Below are 22,932 nucleotides of genomic sequence, written 5' to 3' on the forward strand. Positions count from 1 at the left end.
AGCAAGTGGAAATTAAATGACAGTGTCAGAGAGTTATCTTTTGGAAAAACTGGAAATAAAATGTCTGTCCCTGATCTTTAAATTTAACAAATAGTGAACTGCAGCTGGAAAAAAGAAAAGTTCTGTGAAGCAGATGATATCTTACAGGCTCAGACCTTGTCCGAGAATTTGCTGTCCAGATTGGCTTTCCTTAATTAAGAGAGGCATACATAACTTTTTTTTTGGGGGGGGGGGGGGGGGGGGGTTGGGAAGGGGCTGACACACTTCCTAGAACTCTCCTTAAAGCAGAAAAACCTATATTCATTGCTCCAACTGTTGCAGCGAACTGTTGTAACAATATGCGGTTGCTGATCTGATTTGTATTCTGCTCTTCTTTATCCTCCCAATTAGTTAAAGTTTCTTCTGCAGTCCTTAATAATGCCCTTTACTGGTTGTTCTGTAAATCGATTAGCTTCCATTGTAAGAAGTGCTACTGTGAAGTGATTTGGGATTTGGGTATCTTCCCTGCCCCTCCATTTGAGGTTTGAGGTTTCATCTCTTAAATTTTACATTCAGGTGGTTATTTTTGTTTTTCTTTGTTCCATATTGCATTGGACAGGTAGTGAAAAGACCACGCAAAGTCCAGGCTGCTGTTTTGAGGAGAAGCCCCTCCCTTGACTACGAGGACAGAGCTTTAGATGTAATGGATGACCATGCAGAGTTTGACGGCAGAAGTGCTCGAAGTGGCTACAGCGATAGAAGCTGGCATAGTGGTAACGGAGGGCGCAGCCAAAGCTGGGGAAACAACCTTGATCAGAGCTATAGAGGTGATCAGGACAGAGGGCGCAACCGAAGCAGAGACCATAGTAGGGAATGCAGCTACAGCCGAGATCGAAGTCGTGGCAGGAGCGTTGACAGAAGCTTGGACCGAGAGTACAGAAGAGATCMGAGCAGAGGCAGGAGCATCGACAGGGATGGTGGTTATGAACGGGACTACAGAGGAGACTACAGCCCACCCCATTATGGTCACAGATCTCAAACTGATCCTAGATAYGGAAGGGAAGTGAGGAGCCAAAGTCGGGACAGGCTCTGTTCCCGAAGCCCTTCTCCTGAAACACGGCACCGGCATGAGTACCTAGGACCACAGGATCAGGAGGGACCAATCAGTGTTCTGTTAACAAAAGGCAAACATAATGAAGGTAGGTGTGACAGGGGGGAGAGGAACTGATTTTTAATACAGTATGTGTTATTTTGGTGGGAGCATGGAGCAGAGCTGGATATTCGCTGCTTTACAGGTAAAATGTTGAGTTACCTAATTAATTACTGAAGTTCTTTTATTCTCCCTGGCCAGGTTTGGGAGCTCTTTACGTGGCACCTTGGGCCTTACCTTTGAACAAAGGACTCTGTTCATCCACATGATTTCACTGTTTTTGAGCTACTCTGTCCTTGGGCTCTCCATTTCTTCCTGCCTATCCCTCTGGTTCTGGCAGGAACCTAGACCTGATCATGATTCTGTGGGATTGTGATTTAACAGTGGGTTTAATTTGGTTATGCTGAAGGGAAGAAGTCATTCCAAGTATTGTTTGGTTCTGAACATTTAAGGATATAGTTAAAGAATATTAAAACAGCAACAACTGAAGCAGCCTCTCCTTGCTGAATGTTGGAGTATGTGTGCAGGTGGAGGCCATAGACATGATCTTTAGTGTGCCATGAAATAAATGCTGTTGTGCTGCAAAGTGCATTTGACATTGGGTTGTGTCTGCCCTTCCTTTTTCTGGTTTTTGAATCTGCTCTGTTGTGATCCATAATAATTTTCTGCCCATGTAAGCTTTGAATGCAGGAGAAAACCTCTTTTCATTGACCCTGGCAAGGTCCTCTTTCTTCCTCTTCTACTGCATATAATGTTTCTGCTTGTTAAGATGATGCAGACAAGTATAAAGTAATAAAGAGAAATTTAAGGTGGCTTTGTTAACAAGTTTTATATGTAGCTAGTAAATCCGTAATAATCTCTGCCATCCATTTGGGTTTTCTGCAGTCTCTCTCAAAAGGCTGTGATTTTGGAATGCAGGTAACTGTTTCTTTTCTTACTTTTTCAGCTATTCTAGGTCATGCTTGTTTGAAAAGCAGTGTTACCTTTCTTTTTAGGCAGTAAAGGTACTGATCCAAGTATTCCAGTTCTTTTTTTTTTTTTTTTTCCTGTTGCCTGAAACAACTGAGACACTTATTGGGACACAGATAGGACAGGGCTAGCATGGAGCAACTGGTTAAAAAGCCACCTCTTCTAATAATACTTTTGACCCTTCTCCATGCTGTTCTGTACCATATAAAATACAATAGGAAGAGAATCTAATCAGTGCCTTAATAAGCACCTCTAGAATGAACACGTTGTTTCGCTGTTGATGGTGCAGGCTAATGTTTTGTCCTTTATTRTTCTCAGACCACTGCTCGTTCTTACTACCATGACAGCACAGAAATGGGAGATTTAGCCTGTTATGTGGGTTTACTGGGTCTCTGGTTTTTTTTGGTTTTTTTTGTTTTTTTGTCTCTGGTGGTATATGAGGTGTGCTGCGTGTACACAGTATAATTTTTAAAAATGCATCTTTGCTTGCTCTTCTAAGATATAATGGATTATTTCCCTAATAACAGAATATGGTCTGCGGCTTGGAAGTCAGATCTTCATAAAAGAAATGACCGGTACTGGGCTAGCAACCAAAGATGGCAACCTTCATGAAGGGGATATCATTCTCAAGGTGTGTTCTGGTTAAACTGATAGCAGCCTAGCAGGTACTTTAGACAATATTTTGTCTGGCATAAGTCATGCTTTCACTGCAGCAACTATTGAAACTGAGTGCAATATGGGCTTATTTGTTTGCTTGTGACGTTGTTGCTTTTATATGTCCAGATCAATGGTACAGTGACAGAGAACATGTCTTTAGCTGATGCTCGAAAATTGATTGAGAAGTCACGAGGGAAACTCCAGCTGGTTGTCCTTAGGGACAGGAAGCAGACGCTGCTCAACATTCCTTCGCTGAACGACAGTGACTCGGAAATGGATGGTGAGGTTTAATGTGGATAAAAGGTTCTGCAGTCTATACAGGCGAAAAGGGAACTTATTATGTATAGTGTTTTGCTATAGTATAATGGTATTAGGTTCTCTGAAGGAAAATAAAACAAAACCAAAAAAACCCCAAACCTAAATAATAGCCAAAATAGTAGCAAGCCCTTTTCCTTTAAGTGAAAGAAGAATTTTGCATCACTCTGCTGTGATCATATGATTACATTTTTTTGGAGGAGGAGATGGAAGAAGCAATGTTGATCAGACAAAACCAGGCCTACTTCTCATAACAGGAAACTCAGTTGCTTTAATACAAAGCTTAAATTACAAAACAGAGTGGAATAGACTGTTCTCTCTTTCTGAGGGCATTAACATTCATTACAGCATTCAATGGTAAGGGGAAAATTGCCAGGACAAGAGGAAACGAAGTCCGTCTAGACAACTTTTTTTCTATTTCCAGTATCTGTTTCATACAAACTATCTCTCACAGTGTATCAGCTGTATCTCACAACATAATCTTGCCTTTGGAAGGGTGCAGGATGTTTGGGGAATCAGGATGTTATATTAATTAGTACAAGATGTCCGTTTCTCTGACTTCAGAGTACTTTTGCAACTTTTTACAGGTTTTACTGTAAAAATCTCAATCTCAACATATCTCAATATGGTTTAAATCTGAGGGCTCTTCTGTTTGGTTTTTTTCTTCCTGAAGAGCTAATGCATCAACTAATAGTACACTCACTAGATTTAAGGTGGGAGGTTGAGAGGAAGCATCTGGGGAGTTGTTAGCTTTTTCTGTCATGCTTTACAGTCTGTATGATTACTTATTTCAACACAAATTGGCCCTCCCTTACTGTAACAATAATGTGAGGACTGCTAATGTGAAGGTCATTTTCTGTTTGGATAGCTCCAGTGAGAGCTCAAACAAAAAGGCTGTTAACACTAGTTAGTGAGAGTCCAGGGTGTGCACAGAGTAGTTGTGTGTGTGTGTGTGTGTGTGTGTGTGTGTGTGTGTGGAAAGGGGGGGGGGCAGGTGTTTCCTGAAGGTTGTGTGAAACTTTCCTGAAGTATTTTCTGGGAGGCAACACCTTTTTACTTGGAAGGGAAATAGGTTTGAAGGTTCTGCATATAAATATGTGAAAGCATTGTAAATGAATGTGGTGATTAGATCTGCTGGTAATACAAACAAATCCCTCATTTCTTGTGCTCTTTCTCTCTCTATAGATATTTCTGAAATTGAGTCAAATCGATCATTCTCCCCTCAAGATGACAGATTACATCACTCTGATTTAGATTCACATTCATCCAATGAAAAGCTAAAAGAGAAGCCAAGGTAGGAAGTGTTTTTTTCCTAGTCCTTTGCTTATCAAATAAAACTTAAAATATGATATTCTTATCTCATTTCACTGAACTCGTTTTTTTCTTTTAGTGCAAAAGATGATCCATCCAATAGGATGTCCAGAATGGGAGCAATGCCTACACCATTTAAATCAACCAGTGACGTAGCTAGTAATGCTGTCACAGTTCCAGACACAAACAAAGAACCAAAATACCAAGATGATGCAGTAGGTCAGAGTTGAAACTCTCATTGAAGAGTTATTTTTCCTGCCCACAGAGCATGTATTCTTCCAGCCATGTCCATGTGTCTCATACAGTCTTCCTATTAACCCCATTCTGGTGCACAGACAGGTCTGTCTTTGCTCTGTGCTGCAGAGAGACACCTGAGATTACCGGAAGCCAGTTGCCTACTAGAATTTCCACCTCAACAGCAAAAACTCACCTACCGTAGCTTGGCTAAGCAGCCAAGTGAAGCTCTTTCTGCAGTCTGGGGTGGGTTGCCTGAAAGAGTTGTCTATTCCTCCATTGGATCTTTTTGTTATTTTTTAAGAGAAAAGAAGGGAAGTAAATACAACTCTAGCCAAAGAGATGCTTGGCCATTTAAATCTGCTTTTATCTTTGGCATGGGAGAGTTTGATTGCCATCTGATAACTAAAAATGTTTCCTTTCATGCCTTTTTTTTTTAACAGTAACTTCAGTAATTTCTGTTGTCTTTTTTTAACATACAGTGTCTCAACCAAAAGCAGCTGTGAGAACGATTCTTAAACCCAGTCCTGAGGATGAAGCAATATATGGGTAAGGAGGCTTTTGCTGTATTCTTCTGCACTCATGGTGTTCTAACTATCTGTAGTTTGTTCATGGCTGCATTGGTTTATTTCTTTTTTGGCCATTAGGAGTGGTATTCCTTTCATAGTTTAGTGCCAAGAAGAGATGATGTGGCTTCTATCTGACTGTATTTGAGGCAAATTTAGTTTTAAATTTATCTGCTCGGAAGGTATTTACCTTCTGCCTGAAAGTTATAGAACACCCTGTGTTTGCATAGGAACATATACAGTAGTATATCTTTCTATATTTTTATTCTCTTCTATTTGGCACTTGTGCAACTGCATCTGGAATACTGTATCCAGTTTTGGGCTCTCCAGTACAGGAAAGACATTGACCTTGACATATTGGAGTGAGTGTAGCTGTGGGCTATCAAGATGGTCAAGGAGCTGCAGCATGTGACATATGAGGAGAAACTGGGAGAATTGGGTTTGTTCAGCCTGAAGAGGAGAAGATCAAAGAGACATCTTATTTCTGTCTGCAGCTACCTAATGAGTGGGTGTGGAGAAGACAGAGCCAGTCTCTTCTCAGAGGGGCACAGTGGTAGGACAAGAGGCAATGAATACAAGCTGGAACATAAAGAATAAAACTTTTACCATTAAGGTGGTTGAGCACTGGAACAGGTTTCCTACAGATGTTATGATATCTCCACCATCAGAGATATCCAAACATGTAACTGGCCAAAGCCCTGAGCAACCTGCTTTGAGCAGGAGGTTGAGCTAGAGACCTCCAGAGGTCCGCTCTAACCCAAGCAATTCTATAGAAATGTATTTTGCACCTCTTCCATTATTTTATACATATACAAAGGTCAACCCTCCCCTTCCCCCCAACATTAGGGTACAAAGAGAATGTCCTCTATACAATTTGGAGACAAGTTCATTGCAAGGCGCAGGTTTCTGTTCATCTGTCCCAGAACTGCATGTACAAGTTGGAAACTTCTGTATAGAAATGTACATCTTTTCCTAAAACCAAAGCCTGTGCCATCCTTACTTAGTTCTAGTCTCTGTCTGCTCAGAAATGAGCAAAATATTGCTTCTAATGTTTACTTTTATTTTTGATGATTTTTATAAATGGTTAAGTTGAATCTGGTAATGTTGGTCCCTTAAGAATAAAGATACTAAAAATTGTGAATTGTATCAATATGAAAACCATGGTGTTTTCTGTAAGAATTTTTCCAAATACAGAAACTGAAGGGGGATGACTCTGAGACTATAAGGAGTGGCCTAAAGATAAGGTGTTGAAGATACTCAGTAGCTCAGAGGGTTTTTTTCTCTCACCTGGATTATATTCTCAAATCTTCTCTGGGTTGGACTCTGCATATGTTGTCACTGATATCCAAATTAATCAAGTGGTTATTTTGGTGAAGGAGAATTTATAATATAGGCTTATGGTATTACTGAGTAAAGGCTGACAGATAAGCACTGTCCTCTGTGTTGGAAGGTCACTCAGGCATACAGCTTTTCTGGCAGGAAAAAAGTTGAACCTAGTCCAGTAATCTCTCCCTCCTTGGAATATGAAAGGTATGATTGTTAATGTACCAGTAGAGTATTCTTGGACATATTTCTCATTACAAGGGACCTGAAGACCTTCCTGTGGTCTGACAAACATATTTATTAAGCTGCAAAGAAAATATGTGTAAATTTAATTTATATGACAGTTTTCAAGTGTATAGAGAAAAAACAATGAGTGGGATTATTTATAACTCAGGCTACTTACACGAACAGCTGGGTTTTTGTGAAAGAGAGGATCCAAYAGGTAAAAAATTGTCTCAGGACCTCAAGAACCAGGATTCATCATCTTGCTCTTATTCCAAATCTATGCAAGTAACTCAGTCTCTCTTTCCAGTTCAGTTTCCCCTCTGAAAAATTTAGATACTGTGCTTTCTCCCTCCACTGAAGAGTTACATGGGTAAATATAGTGTATCTAGTGAGAGAAAGGGGATAAGAATATTAAGAAAATTTTGTTGAGAGGGTTGTGGTTTTTTGCTCTTGACGACCTGTTACTATCATGTGGCTAATGTCTGGCCTGACTTTCTTTTTCTGCACATGAATCTTGTAGTCCTAATACGAAGATGGTGAAATTCAAGAAAGGGGACAGTGTAGGTCTACGACTGGCTGGTGGAAATGATGTGGGGATATTTATTGCTGGAATTCAAGAAGGCACTTCAGCTGATCAGGAAGGACTGCAGGAAGGAGACCAGATTCTTAAGGTATCGGTATAAACATGTGCCCCAGAAGTTCAAACCACTTACTGTTGTATTTTTTTGTTTGCTTCTTAATGGAAGTATGGGAAAAATTATTTTCTTAGGAAGTCAAGATGTTGGTTCTGAAGTATGTATGTATGGTAGGGGGATCTTACTGAAATCAGAGTTTATAAAGGAGAACTCAAATTATTTGTCAAGCTTTATTTTTTTTGGTTTTGTTTTTTAATTCTGTAGAAGAGGTAGCTAGCAGAAATTTTAATCAAGAAAAACGCCTTAAGATGGAAGAGAATAAACTCTCCATGCAATGCTTCCTCTTGCTCTTGGGGGGTGGAAATTGAGGCCAGCATATTTTTCTTTTTACTTTCATCTTTCTTGAATTTACTTGGGTAACTGATTTATTTTTCTAGATCCCACTTTATCTAGCCCTTTTTTGTCGTCCTATGTTCTCCTTTTTTTCTCAAAATTCAGATAGGACACTGATAAAATCTCATTTTCTCTTCTGCTTGTTTTCTCTCTTGTGATACCCTTGATTTCTATAGCCTTTAGGAACCAGTTAAAATATTTCTGTTGATTTACAATGAAGCTTAGCTCAGGCCCCTGGTCCCTGCTCTATACTCTTTCTCCTGTCTTCAAGTTATGGTCCTGAGTGGATTTTGAAAGAGTTGTTCTTTTTCAGAGCCTGATTCTTTCTTGCTGTTCATGCTGAATGGAAGTGCAGATGCTTTTAATTGGATTTAATTTGCCTGATAAGGAGTGGCAGCCATTTCTCTATCCAATGAAAATAGCAATGAGCATTGGCAGAAGGATCAGGGAGGAACATCACTGAGGGCCAGCACTGGGAATCTGAGCTTGTGTTCCTGTGTAGTATACATTACCAGAAGGAATCAGTGATGCTGAAACTGGATTACAGTACTGTCTTGAGTTTTAGAAACAGCAGGGTGACATCAGCACACTTGGTAGCAGGCACTGTTGAATAGGTAAGACTTCAGTGCCAGTACTGCATTATGTGCAGAAACAGTCATATCCATACTTTCAAATGGATCTTTTCATATTTGCTATCTATTTCCATATTTAGGTATTTTATTTATTTATCCATATTTACTCCTTCCTAGAAGAAATAATCTATCAGTGCACATCCAGGACCTTGCTATTTCCAGAAGGATTACTGTTAATGGATGGATTAAAATATTTTTTGTTGCAACAAACATCTATATTGACTTTTAAAAAAATGTACAATAAAGAAGAAGATATTAAAGCTTTTTAGATGAAACATAAAAATCTTTGGCTATTCCTCTTACTGTTGAATTTTTTGTACATCAGGTAAACACTCAAGACTTTAGAGGCATTGTTCGGGAAGATGCTGTTTTATACCTTTTAGAAATTCCCAAAGGTGAAACAGTGACCATATTGGCTCAGAGCAAATATGAAGGTAGGTGCTTTGAACTAAATGTGCATGTATCCACGAAGCCTTTGGAGGTGTAAGGAGGACATTAGGCTCTGTTTTGTCAGTGAAACAACAAATGATCTCTCTTGCTACTCTTGGTAACATTTTAATTGCCCTCTTTTTCAGTTTAGAAAATAGCTGTCTTCCATCTCACAAGGGTTGTAGAGATGTACACGTGCAGTGTGTTTATCAGAGCACTTCGCCATTTTCATTTTCAGCAAACAGCATCTCTTAACCCCAAAGAGTAGCAGCTTAATGCTTATCACTTCTGCTTTTCACTCTTTGGCATCCTTGAGATCTGCTGTTCGCATTCCCTCTCTCCTGTGCCTTGACAGTCATAAGGGATTCACAGTCAAATAATATCTGGCAAGTGCACAGTTTAATTGATGAGTAGATAATGAGCAAGCAAAGCCTCTTGCTTTCTTGTTTGCAGATACAGCCTACTGTAATACTGAAGCACCATCGCTGCCTTTTGGTTTGGCCATCCAGGTGAAAGCGCATGCTTCCCTCAGCTGTAAGCGCTGTATACATATGAATATAGAAGATTCTTGCAATGGCTCTGAATGTTATCTTTTTGAATGAAGGGGGAAAATTTCAAAACTCTTTGCTAAAATGACAGGTTAATCTATTTCTTTCCAGTGTAAAGTACTGAGGGAACTAAGCTAAAATCAAAGTGGACAGAATGCTGTTCAGCATTGTTGTGTATTTTAGAATCCAGACAAATGGCTAAAAAAAAAAAAGACAAACTAAATGGCAGTTCCTCTTTTAGTCTACAGAGACATCATGGCCTGTGGCAGAGGAGATTCATTCTTCATCAGGAGCCACTTTGAGTGTGAAAAAGAGTCACCACAGAGCTTAGCATTCACCAGAGGGGAGATCTTTAGAGTAGTTGATACGCTGTATGATGGCAAACTGGGAAACTGGCTGGCAGTGAGAATTGGAAATGAACTAGAAAAAGGCCTCATTCCAAATAAGAGCAGGTAAGTTGGCCTCCTGTCTTCTAACCTATTTTTAGAAGTAAGTTGTTTTTTTTCCAAATGGATCTTGCTTCCTATCTCATACAACTTTTCTTCCTTTTTTCCCCTCCCCTTAAGGAAATGAAAAAATTGTTGTCTTTACTTTCACAACAATTGTGTCTGTACAACTGTAGGTTTTAGAACCCTGGCATTATGTAAGGAGTGGATGAGAGAAGATGGTGTTACCTATGCGCTAAATTGCATTACACAGACCTAGAGTTTCTGTCGTGGTGAAGGGAGGGAAGGAAGGCCCTTCCTTATCTTGGTAATTTATGTTTGCCTGCCAGAGCCCCCTGTTCAAGGACTTTCCCTGAGCCAGTTTTGCAAAGTAGAAAAGAATAAGAATTTATTGAAGCRACAGATGCAACAGGTTTGGAATTGCCATTGATAAATGCACTTGCTGCTACAAATTTTCTTTCTTTGAGCTCAAACTAACAATTAAGCACTTTCAATAATAATATATTTTCCCGGGTAACATCCGGCGTTGTCGGAGGCGCAAGTCTTACCAAAGAGGCGTCCCTGTCTGGGGGAGGCAGAAGGAGGCTCGCTCATCAGCAGTCTCCGGTGAACAGGTCGGGGGTTCAGTTTTCTTCCCTTCCCAAAACTTTAGTGGGCTGTTCTCTGCTTTATAGTTGCTGAAGGTGGGATGTGGAAGTGCGGCAGTCATACTGCATTGGCCAGATTGCTGTTTGCGTGGTTGTTGGGGATATGCCCCCCTTATTTACATATTGTTATGCAGCAAAGGGCATGATTTTTAATATGGTAATCAGGGGTAATGAGGCCAGGGGCACTATAGGTCAACAGTTAGTCCGTGAGCAGCAATTATTTTTTCGGTATGCAACCCTTTGCGGTCAGGGGCGGACCGCGATACCTCCGTATCGCTCCCTCCTCCGCCRTGCAGCTGGAACAAGCTGTCTGGCCTTCACCAGCTAGTTTGTTACTCGTGTTGCAAAAGGGTGGTGTGCTTTGTCTGCTATGGACTGTTTCTCCTTGGTGCCCCCCTCCTTTCCTCCCAAATTCTCTCCTGATTCCACATTATCCACCCTGTGGCTGCCGCCACTTTCACATCCCACTCTCAGTTGCAGGTGTATCAATAACCTGTTGGAAGGGTGATGGGTATGTCTCTGGACTGACTTGCGTCTCCTCACCACCTCCCACACCCCGTTAGTGCAACTCTAGAGCACGGCTTATGAAAGTTTTTAGGCAGCTAACAGTGATGCATAGCAATATGATCACAATGACAATGACAACCCCAGTCTGTAACAAGCTTTGGATCCATCCGGTGATACCGAATCCAAACCAGCCGAACAATTTCGACAGCCAGCTGTTGTTCATTGACTCTCAGAGCTCGCGAGTATCCTTGGCCACCTGCTGTATGGTTTCTAGTTGGGTGTTGAGGTACTGTGTGATGTTTGGGATGTATACACAGCAGTCCGTGCTTGAGAGGTTGAGGTAGCTGCACAACCCATTTTGGTGTAATAACATCAAGTCCAGTACCATGCAATTCTGGAGAACCATCTTAGTCGTAGCTTGCAATTGTGTGTTGATCAAGGACAAGCAGTCTTGTGTGGCGTTGGCTAAAACTTCTACTTGGTAGGCTAATTTACTTATCCACAACCACACTCRTACCGTAGCGGACCCAAATCCCCCAAATCTTTCCCTTCCCCATGCTATTTGGACGGCTGCTCCCGGGTCCTGCCACCCCTCAACCTCACCTCCCAGCTCCCTTTTTGTGCGAGCAAACCAGTGGGGCCGGACTGGGGTCCTCTTCCATACAGGGCACAAAGTGGGGATGCCTAGTGTACATTGGGGGTTAGGCAGTCTAGCAGATAAGGTGGCATACATATGGCTGTCACTACAGGTCCAGATTAGGCCAGCTGGCGCATCTTGGGTGGCGATGTCGCAAGAATTGCAAGGAGTATGCTCTGGGGGAAGACTAGGGCGGTTAATACTGTGGTTACGGCGCAGACAGCCCATTTTTAAAGTGGTGTACGCAGGCCAATAATATTTTACCCACTCCTGTTGTTCCTAATTGGAACAGTTTACCATGGTTTGACAAGACTGCAACACGCAGTGGTTAGCATAAGGGGACGGTACAGGAGAACTGAAAGGTGCGAAATGAGTGTTATTCAACCCGTACCATGAACAGTTGAGAGAGCAATTGCCTCCCGTGGTACGGGTTAGCAGACAGTCTTCCCCAGGTGATCACTCCATGTAAGACACCATGATGTATTAATTGGTTGGGTATAAGGCAGAGTTAAGGGGTTTCGACACCATGGTATGGCATCTTTTCCTCCTCCAAATTGAATTCCCCAAAAGGGGCCTGAATATTTATTTCTGGGAGGGGATGTGTCAGAGCCATTACAGGTAATATTGCATGTGGTGTTATTGATATTAGTGAAATTATTGAATCCTTGGGGGCACTCCAAGTCAGTATAAGGGAGTCCTTGATGCCAGGTGCAATTTTCCAGCATGTGAAATACCTGTGGAGACATAAAGGAAAGATGCTCGGTTGTCGCCCAACCGGCAAAACTTATGTTAGAAGGTGGGTACTATCCGTCTAGTGCTAATCCGATCAGTTTTCCCAGAACTGTCTTTTGCTTAGTACCATTGCCCATTCAGTTTCCTCAGCAGCCAGACGGGAGAATTGTAGGGGGAGTGCGTGCACCACCCTGTCAATCCCGCCTGTGCGGCTACAGAAAGCATCAAGGGGCCACTGTGGAGCTAGCACCTGCCGGGCAGGGTGGCTCACTGCCCTCCCTGGGGTGCAAGTTTTTTGTCAGGGTGTCCGTTAAGTCAATTAAGTCCCGTTGTGGGGCTGAGGGCTTGTGGACCTACCAGGGGCCAAGTCGTGCCATGCTGGCTGAACCCTCCCGCTTGTGTCAGTCCTTCGGCTCAGGGATTGCACCAGAGCCCGAAGGTCGGCCGTGGGGGTGCCGTGCAGTAGCTGCCGCGGCACTCCCATTGCCAGTGCTCTGCGCCAAAGGTCGTTACGCTCCCTGTCGAATTTCGGCTTGGGTCTGGGCTGAGCCCGGACCTGGCGGACCCGCCTGGGAGGTTCAGTTGATCCTCTGGGCCTAGTTCCAACCCAGCCCGTACGGCGCCCATAATTTATTATTTCTTGCACAAATTCATTCCAGGTGGTCACATGAACCTGATTTCGCGGGGGCTGCGTGGCAGCTGCGCTGGCGTTCATGGCGCGAGCGGTTTGTATGCGATCCTGAGCATTGGCCACATAAGTTTTCAGGCTATCAGGGAGACCACGGATAAGGGGGGTTAACCTTGCCGGATTGACTGGAGCCAGCATGGGGGATCTCCTTAACGCCTCCCTCTCATACATTGCTTGTATGCAGGCTGCCTTCTGCACAGACGCAGCAAGGTCTGAGAAGCCTGTAGTCTCAATAACGAGGGGGTCCCCTCGCTCCTGCGGGTCTAGGCCACCGGCCCAATAGGCGGCTCGGGCGGTTAATGAATAGCTGTGGTCGCCCAGAGGGGTGGTTAGAAACACTCCGGGGCCCCAGTAGCCCTCTGCCTCTCCTTCGCTCAGCAAGATACGATCTCCCCCAGTGAGGGAGACTCGCCATACGTATTCGGTCTCAGATTCTTCCGGCCGCCTAGAGTACTTTTCCTGCAGTTTGGTCAGTTCCGCCGGGGACCAAGGGATTGATTGTACAGTAGTATGAATGTTATCATCTCCCTCATCCGCAATCTCAGTTTTAGTATAGCAATCGGAGCTTTCCAGCGAATAGTCATTATCGTCATTGTCATACCAGATATCYCCATCCCAGGTCTCAGGGTCAGCGCAGCATACTAATTTACGAATTTGCTGAGCCAAGACTGTGGATAGCATTTGGTTTAGGAGTAAGTCTAATTTTTCCTGTAGCTGCTTCTCTTGCCTTTCCGCTGCAGCTAGCAGCATCTTCAGCTCTCTATTTTCTGCCTTTAAGTTCTGGTTTTCAACTGTGAGACCGTCTACTTGTGTCCCCAACTTTTCTCGAGTCTCCTTTTCAAAGGCTAATGAGGTTTCCAGCACCTCGTCAGCTGATCTTAAAGCGGCATATGCTACGTCTGCAACCTTTTCGGGCGGAGAGGACTCTTTATATTCTTTCTGCGCGCAAGATAAGCAAGCCCCCAATACCGCACAAATAATTCCTTTTCCTTTACCCTTCTTGATCTTCTGCTGGCTTCTACACTGCTCTATTCGCTCTACCACTTTATCTTCATCTTTCCAAAATTTCTGGGCCCATTCTTTCGCTGCTTGGGATGGTGCACACTTATATTTATGCAGCAGTTTATCCATGGCAATCCTGCTGACTATGCCAATTTTTTTACTGTCGCGGTGAASGGAGGGATGAAAGGCCCTTCCTTATCTTGGTAATTTACGTTTGCCTGCCAGAGCCCCCTGTTCAAGGGCTTTCCCTGAGCCAGTTTTGCAAAGTAGAAAAGAATAAGAATTTATTRAAGCGACAGATGCAACAGGTTTGGAATTGCCATTGATAAATGCACTTGCTGCTACAAATTTTCTTTCTTTGAGCTCAAACTAACAATTAAGCACTTTCAATAATAATATATTTTCCCGGGTAACATCCGGCGTTGTCGGAGGCGCAAGTCTTACCAAAGAGGCGTCCCTGTCTGGGGGAGGCAGAAGGAGGCTCGCTCATCAGCAGTCTCCGGTGAACAGGTCGGGGGTTCAGTTTTCTTCCCTTCCCAAAACTTTAGTGGGCTGTTCTCTGCTTTATAGTTGCTGAAGGTGGGATGTGGAAGTGCGGCAGTCATACTGCATTGGCCAGATTGCTGTTTGCGTGGTTGTTGGGGATATGCCCCCCTTATTTACATATTGTTATGCAGCAAAGGGCGTGATTTTTAATATGGTAATCAGGGGTAATGAGGCCAGGGGCACTATAGGTCAACAGTTAGTCCGTGAGCAGCAATTATTTTTTCGGTATGCAACCCTTTGCGGTCAGGGGCGGACCGCGATACCTCCGTATCGCTCCCTCCTCCGCCGTGCAGCTGGAACAAGCTGTCTGGCCTTCACCAGCTAGTTTGTTACTCGTGTTGCAAAAGGGTGGTGTGCTTTGTCTGCTATGGACTGTTTCTCCTTGGTGCCCCCCTCCTTTCCTCCCAAATTCTCTCCTGACTCCACAGCTTTTGACTTAGCTATCAGCTGAGCCTTTTCAGCTAGCTGCTTCGGTTCCTCTTCTACAAAATCAGGTGGGGGGAGCTTTGTTTCTTGAAAACAGTAAAAAAAAAAAAAAAAAAGACAAAAAAACCAGCAAGTTCACTACTGTGTGTACAAGGATTTTCTGCTGAAGGAAGGGAAGAAAACTGAAACATTTTCTCCAGACAGTCATACACCAAATCTGATGTGTACATCAAAATGTAGAAGAGTATCACATTTAGATATATTTGTCACATTCTTTAAAGATTTCCAGAACTACAGTATGTGGGAGGGGATAGCACAGAGAAGGGGTAACATCTAGTACTTCGACTTTTTATGTATACTCTTAGGGAAAATGTTTTAAGAGTTTTTTTTTAAGGCTAACATTTCTTTGATTCTGTAAGTGGTTATTTTTGTGTGAAATATGGACTAAACACGAACAATATTTTTTGCTTAGATACACTCCTCCAGTCAAAGTTAATGTAAGGTATTACTATAAGTTTATGGTAGACAGGCTGAATGAGTGCATATTAAAATTCATCAGCCAAAAAAAACAGTAAAGGTATTTTTAGACTGTAGCTTTTAAGTTCTTCAGTGAGGTCATGATTTAAAAAAAAATCTCTCAATTCCATTGTACAGAAGTTCCTGAAATATGCTTCTTCCATGATTTCCTACCCATCTCCCAGCCTACCGCTTCTCCTGGTTAGTGCATTGTGTCCTCTCTGTTATACTGACCTGACTCGAGAGGCCTTCCTTTGTGTGCTAGAGTGACTTAACTTAGGAAGCCTGGTGGAGAAGAGGATGATAGTAAGTTTTTAGGCCATCAGTTTTGAGTTGCACTCTCACCATATCTGTGCAGCTGCCTTCTTTTATTTGTGCTTGTATTAGCAGTTTAAGGGCTGTGAACTGACTCCTGCCCTTCAGTCTTGCAGCTGTGGTGAGTCAGAGCATCATGATGACTCTAACTGTGTTTGCTTCAAGGCCACAGAGCCTGGATTTCTCTACTCTTTTCTCCCCACATAGCTGCCTACCTGCCAAATTATCTGTGTGGATTCAAAATTCATAGTTCTTTGGACTTTTTGCCCTTTTTGACTAGCTCTGTACAAATTAACTTTGTGTTTTCTCTGTCAGAGCTGAGCAGATGGCTAGTGTTCAAAATGCCCAGAAGGATGGCTCAAGTGACAGGGCAGACTTCTGGAGAACACGTGGCCAGCGATCCGGAGTGAAGAAGAACCTGAGGAAGAGTCGTGAAGATCTGACAGCTATTGCATCTGTGAGCACAAAATTCCCAGCTTATGAGAGAGTTCAGTTGCGYGAGGGTAAGTCAACTGGTGAGAACCTGCTGCCTGTTTATTGCTGGTTGTGTTAGTGCCCAAATGTTTGGTCAGCTAAGTAAGTGCTTTCAAACACCTCGAGCTTTGGGGTTAAATTTGAGCAACAGAAAGAAATGACATTTTTATCAGGATGCAAATTTCTGGGTGTTATTAACTACTAGAAGAAATCTTCTGAGCTTTTTTAACTGCTTCAATGGCATACATTGTTGCTGTCCTTTGCCTCCAAATTATATATGCCAACTTCAGAATTTAAAATGAAAAAGGAAAAATACAAAAGGTTTTATTGTTTCCGCAGTSTCCTCTAGGCTAGCTCTGCAAGTACAATACATATGCATGAGACATTAGCTTGCTCATAAACACCATTTAACAATATCTTCAGAGAAAATAAAATCCATGTATCTTCAGTAGATTGTCCAAATGTAATTGATTTTGATGTAGTTCATCTCTGACTCTAAATTAGCTATAGTACTAGTCATGTTGGGCAGGTCAAGATAATTTCCTGGGTATACGCACATGTCAGCACTGTGGAACAAAATAGTAAGAAGTATTTTCAGCGAGCTCCCAAATGCCAAGATAAAGACTGAGCAATGGAATGGCCTTCCCTATTGACTTAGGAGGGCTGTGATTGCACATGTTTTTACAAAACATAACAGAATTTGCATTTCTTTGCTTCTGCAGGTTGCCCTGCAGCTAGTTAAGCATTTGTAGTTTTATTCACACAAATCCCACTGTGCTGAAAGAAGGTTCAGCCTATTTTGCTAGATGGGAAGACTACTGAAGATGTGCTGTGTGTTTTCAGAGTGTAGAATCCTCTCAGCCCATCATCATTAGAATATGAGGGCTCATCTATTTTCTGTTTTCTGTCCTTCTCCATATCTTTAATTAAAACAATCTCTTATGCTTTCCCCACTGATAAAAATAGCTTTCTGTATGGAAGAGAGTTAGGCTCTTGTGCAAACTTCCAGGACATAAAACTTTGTAAAATGGGTGTTTTGAATATCTTAAAGTATCCATAACATTTTACAGTAATCGAGGCTCTTCATATCTATGTATACATAGATAGAAAAGCCAGTCTGATAACTGTCTTTTCTCTAAATATTTTTCTTTCAGCTGGTTTTAAGAGACCTGTGGTGATATTTGGCCCTATTGCAGATGTAGCTATGGAGAAGTTGTCAAATGACTTGCCTCACCTGTACCAGACTGCAAGTAAGTCCTCCTTTTAAAATAGCTTATTTATTATCTTTAAGTGGGAGGATGGGTAATTGGAGAATCACTTACTCACAGTTACTGTAGATAAGATAAAATATTTTCTTTGCAGAGACAGAACCCAGAGATGCAGGTTCGGAGAAGTCAACTGGGGTAGTGCGCTTGAACACTGTGAGGCAAATCATTGAGCAGGTAGAGTATATCTCTGTGAAAATTGCTTACACTCAAATGCATATTATTGGATTTGTTTGCTCCTAAAACTTGGAGTGTCCTCAGGTATTCACTGTGTTTGTTTTTGCATTAAGCAGATGTGGCTTAAGGAGGAGGCTGTTCCGAAATGTATTGAACAACAATTTTTTTTATTATTTCAGTAGCTGTCTGCCAAGTGGGAGAGTGAACCTGATATTAGAAGTTAACTTCTCCTTTGTCTACTCTAAATTTGAACAGAGGGGCATCTGTGCTCTGTTGTATACTTTCTGAATTTGCTAGTGTAGCCCTTACTGTCATTCAGTGCTCTACTTGCTCATAGCGTCATCAAAAATTTAACATTTTAGTTTACCTCAGAGTTATTACTGTGTCCACTGAACAGGAAATGACTGTGATAACTAAGTGGTTTTTGCTGTGACTGCATTGTCAGTCTTAAATACTTCTTAAAATACTGTTTAGAGATGAAGTAAATAGGTGGTAATCAAGAAGCCAAAAAAAAAAAATTTAGGCAAAAAGTGCCTACTCTGCAGCTTATCATCCTGAGCCCAATAAAATCAGTGCCATAGGGACTGGAATGTCATGCAGAAATCTCTTCAGAGCTCAGTTAAATGAGAAGGACCTCCTGGAGCACGTTTGAAAATCCCATCCATCTGGGCGCTATAGGTAGCTCAGAAACAATCTATTAGTGTAGATAAAAGTCCGCAGATGGCAACCCAGAACAGCTGTGGCAGTGGAAGCTGTGGTGGGGACAGGTACAGAGAGAGGTTAGTTAACTTTCACCTCCTACTTAAAGAACATGAGTGGGGAATAGGTATACTTTAATTAACGTGAGAGTTATTTTATTAACACAATAATGTGGACATTCAGGCAAAAACCGTTCAAAAAATAGATCTGAAGAGAAAAAGGTGCCTGCTGTGTTTCCTGAATGGGATATACTGTGGAAAAAAATCCAACTAGTTATGACCTTATTTGGAAGAAAACATCCTAGTTTTCCTAGACTGCCATATTCCCTCTCCATCTCATCAGCACCTCTTGTCCTCCTGAAGGAGAACACTGATGTGAGCTTTCTTGTTAACAGGATAAACATGCTCTGTTGGATGTGACTCCTAAAGCAGTGGATCTGCTAAATTATACCCAATGGTTTCCAATTGTAGTCTTCTTTAACCCAGACAGTAAGCAGGGTGTGAAAACCATGAGACAAAGGCTATGTTCCACATCTAACAAGAGCTCAAAAAAGCTTTATGAGCAAGCAAACAAGCTGAAGAAAACTTGCTCCCACCTCTTTACAGGTAAGGAAGAATGTGTGTCCAGCTGGCTTACCAAGAGAACTGTGAACGTGAATGTGCAAGTCCACTTGCTGCCCTGCATATTAAATCATATGTAGGCTATAACTAAAGGGGTGTGAAGACATGGTCATGAGTAATCTCTTCCCTGTCTTCTTTTCAAAGTTCCTTGTCTTGCCATATTTTAATATAAAAGAGATTGGGACTCAGTATACTGTCATTAAAAGATGATGAATAAGTGATTCAATAGGCTTTGGGAGTGAACCAACAATACAAACAGAAATACTGTGCCTTTGTCAGCAATTTAAATGAAATGGTTGTTTACCACATTACCAAAACAAAAAACATTAAATAGAAAGGACTAGAAAAAGTATTGCATTGCATTTGCTGCATATGTATACTTTTTCTTTCTTTTTTTACAGCCACCATCAATTTGAATTCAGCCAATGATAGCTGGTATGGTAGTCTAAAAGATACAATTCAGCAACAGCAAGGTGAAGCAGTATGGGTATCAGAAGGAAAGGTAGGCAATCAGTACATACTGTATGTACTAAGCTGTGCAGATGTCTGAAGATCATCTCTTACCGGTAATAATTGCTCAAAATGTTGTTTGCCTGTGCTGGATAGATTGAACGAGTAGTCACTTGATGTCTTTTTTGGTAACCAAAACTGATTTATTATTGTTCTTTCTGTTATACTTTGGAGCTTTCATCACTAATGCTGTGGCTAGGGGAGAATGTGGTAAGGACTACAGGACTTTCTTTTTTCATTCTGGAGTAGAGTTTCTCTCTGTTCTGTAAATTAATTTCTTAAGGAGTGCTTTAGCATGATATTAAGACCTAGCTAGACTCTAATTCTTATTTCTTTAGTCTTTAAATTTATTTCTTACTTCTTTTAATTCTTATGTACTTCTCTGTAGATGGATGGTATGGAAGATGATGCTGATGATCGCATGTCTTACCTTACTGCAATGGGTGCTGACTATTTGAGTTGTGACAGCAGGCTGATCAGTGATTTAGAAGATACAGATGGAGAAGGAGGTGCATACACTGACAATGAACTTGACGAGCCCTTGGATGAACCAAGGATTTCATCTGTTAGCCGATCCTCAGAGCCTGTGCATCATGAGGAGGTGGGATGCCTGGATTTTGAGCCAGGCTGCACTTTGGATTTTCAGAAAGCCCTCTGTATATGGTTTAAAAATAAAAGAGGAAGATTCCTCTTGCAATTGCTGCTGGCAACAGTCTGATTTTTAGCTGCTGTATTATCTTACCTCTAATAGCATTTTAAAGGTACATTCTGTTGAGCAAAAGTAATAATAGCTATGTTTTTCTGCCTAACTCTATAGGTTTCCTGATGATGCCTTGTCACCTTGAATTTTGCAATTACCTCTCCAATGATTGTGATCAGGATACTGACAGTCATTTGACTCCTGGTTACAGTTCCCAAAATAGTAAACATGAAACAGATCAAAAATGATTGAATTACTAGATCCTGCGGTGAATTTGTCTCTCTTAATTTATCTCTCTAATTTATTTTCTTTCACAGAGTTTAAAGAAATCTAGCCCAGAACCAAGAGCTCAGATGAGAAAGGCTGGTAGCAGGGAGATCCTTAGAGAACCTAGTCCACCTCCAGCATTCAAGCCTGAACCACCTAAGGTATGCTTGTAGAAACAAATCTGAATGCAAAGTTTTTCTGTTTAGAGAACCTTCCAGAGTGGCACATTAGAGAGACCCAAGAATTGTCAGAGACTAGAAAACACGACCAGTGTGGAAAGAATGAATGAATGCATGTGTTGCAGAGTCCAGCAGAGAGAAAACTGAATGGAATACAGTTCTCCTCAAATATGTGTGATCTCTACAGAGAATAAGGAGGTAGACTTCTTTCTGTGTCTGTTAAAAATGTAAAGGAACCTTTTTAGAGCAGCAAGAACAAACTTAGGTTAACCATCAGAAAAACATTTCTGATGGCCATAATTGTGCAGCACAGAAATAGAATCTGCCATCTTTGAAATCAATCTCCATCAAYAGACTTTGTTAAAACTAGCTATTCAAACCTTGCTCAGGAATAATAAAGAAAAAGATTAATGTTGCTTGGAGACCAACTTCTATTTTTGCAATTCACAATTGTTCAAAATACATTCAGGTATGCTTTGGTAATTGGGGATTGGGCAGATTAGAACTACATGTAAGGGAAATAAAGATGGAACAGAAATAGTCTTAGGTCCTGTGCACTACTAAACTCCAGGTGGTGATATTCTACTTTCAGTAGTACTGACAAATCTATTCTTCATCGGGGAGTTACCCCTTCTCTGTGCTATCCCCTCCCACATACTGTAGTTCTGGAAATCTTTAAAGWATGTGACAAATATATCTAAATGTGATACTCTTCTACATTTTGATGTACACATCAGATTTGGTGTATGACTGTCTGGAGAAAATGTTGTAGCAGTTCAAATACCTTTCAAGTATTGCTTTGGACAAAGATAGATGCTGTTTAAATACATAGGCAAAATTACTGACTTCCAATTCAAACCTTCATTTGAAGGTTCTGGAATTGCTCATAGAAACTTTGTGGTTTTCATATTTACAGGGGAAGTTACAAAGCAAAGAGGATCTGTATGATTTTCCCAAGAACTATGATTCCAAACCAAGTAGCATCGCTGTCAGCAGTGAGGCTTCAACTGTATCAGCTAAACCAGTACCACCGCCTGTTTCTATGAAACCTGTCTTTGGGCGTCCTATCATGAGAAACTCTCAACCAGCAGTCCCACCCACAGAGGAAGAGGAGGAAAAGTTGGAAGAGGAAGGAGGTGAACAAGAGAACACTCCAAAATCTGTACTGAAGAAAGTCAAAATATTTGAGGAGATGGATCATAAGGCAAGGATACAAAGAATGCAAGAGCTACAAGAGGCCCAAAATGCCAGGGTATGAAGCGATGCACACTCCCCTTGCTGTCCTTTCCAATGTCCTTTCCCACTCACTGAGAATGAAAATCATGCCCTTGCATCATGTTACTTCTGGAGGGAGGACTGTTGGATGTAAAAAATAGGACATACGTTAAGCCTTTCTATTGTAGCTATAGCAAGCAAACTTTTGAAAATCCTATTGSTTTTGGCAATCCATTGTTTTCACATGTGTTTTGAAATCATACTCTAGCAGAAGATTATATCATGTCAGAATAGAAGTAGGATCAGTTAGCAGTTTGTGCCTTAATTGTTTCAGTTGTAGCTGTGACCTGCATTAGTCAGTCCAGGATTTCTGATGGATAGATTTAAAAAAGAACAGTTATTTTCTTCTGCTTTCTTTTAAAGCTTGAAATAGCCCAGAAGCACCCGGATATTTATGCTGTTCCCATCAAAACACAGAAGTCAGATCAGAACTGGCCCCAACCCATAAGGTAAGGTGCATCCAGTTTAAAGCATTCTGTCTGGATTGCTTACTTCATTAGCAAGAGGATCTTGCCATTTTTTACTCATACAAATAATCCTGCCAGCAATTGGTATATTGCTTTGTTGTGGTGTTCCTCAAAAATTGCTGTAAAAGTGAGGTAGAATTTCAGAGAACTCTTCTTGGTTTTCAAGATCTCTTTTCTTTTAGCTCATTTATAGTTTTTGAATTACTTAGGAAGAAACACTATATTCTTCTACTGAGTGATTTTCAGAGCCTTTTTTTTGCCCCAGTTAGTCTCACTCAGAAGCTTTTCAGCACTTAATGTCCTCTGATGTCTATTCTTTCTGTTCTAGAGACTTAGTGATTGTTAGTCTATAGGTGCTGTTTTAATTACTTAATAATACTTAATTACTTTAAAATGCTTGTTCAGTTACAGATGTATTGTGCGGGTAGGGAGACTGAATATGAAACTTGCCTGAGGTCACTCATCAAGGCA

The 22,932-nt window shown here is 41.4% G+C and overlaps 1 protein-coding gene across 2 annotated transcripts in view; it reads left to right on the forward strand.

Moving 5' to 3' along the window:
- The window catches only part of TJP2 (tight junction protein 2), a 56,642-nt gene that overhangs the window by 31,508 nt on the left and 2,202 nt on the right, over positions 1-22,932 (forward strand). The window contains exons 5-22 of one of the 2 annotated variants that reach the window (XM_026073573.1): positions 599-1,178; positions 2,626-2,729; positions 2,882-3,035; positions 4,256-4,364; positions 4,461-4,600; positions 5,098-5,164; positions 7,250-7,400; positions 8,715-8,823; positions 9,608-9,818; positions 16,144-16,331; positions 17,457-17,552; positions 17,665-17,744; positions 18,838-19,048; positions 19,465-19,565; positions 19,962-20,174; positions 20,591-20,701; positions 21,636-21,971; positions 22,358-22,443. In XM_026073573.1, the coding sequence (XP_025929358.1) occupies positions 599-1,178; positions 2,626-2,729; positions 2,882-3,035; positions 4,256-4,364; positions 4,461-4,600; positions 5,098-5,164; positions 7,250-7,400; positions 8,715-8,823; positions 9,608-9,818; positions 16,144-16,331; positions 17,457-17,552; positions 17,665-17,744; positions 18,838-19,048; positions 19,465-19,565; positions 19,962-20,174; positions 20,591-20,701; positions 21,636-21,971; positions 22,358-22,443 (3,047 nt within the window). Of the gene's footprint in view, positions 1-598; positions 1,179-2,625; positions 2,730-2,881; positions 3,036-4,255; positions 4,365-4,460; positions 4,601-5,097; positions 5,165-7,249; positions 7,401-8,714; positions 8,824-9,607; positions 9,819-16,143; positions 16,332-17,456; positions 17,553-17,664; positions 17,745-18,837; positions 19,049-19,464; positions 19,566-19,961; positions 20,175-20,590; positions 20,702-20,746; positions 20,918-21,635; positions 21,972-22,357; positions 22,444-22,932 lie in introns of those variants that run through there. The other variant, XR_003254811.1, reaches the window with a different exon arrangement.

The sequence above is a fragment of the Apteryx rowi genome, unplaced genomic scaffold (genome assembly GCF_003343035.1).
Source record: "Apteryx rowi isolate R43461 unplaced genomic scaffold, aptRow1 scaffold_37, whole genome shotgun sequence".
Classification (NCBI taxonomy): Eukaryota; Metazoa; Chordata; class Aves; order Apterygiformes; family Apterygidae; genus Apteryx; species Apteryx rowi.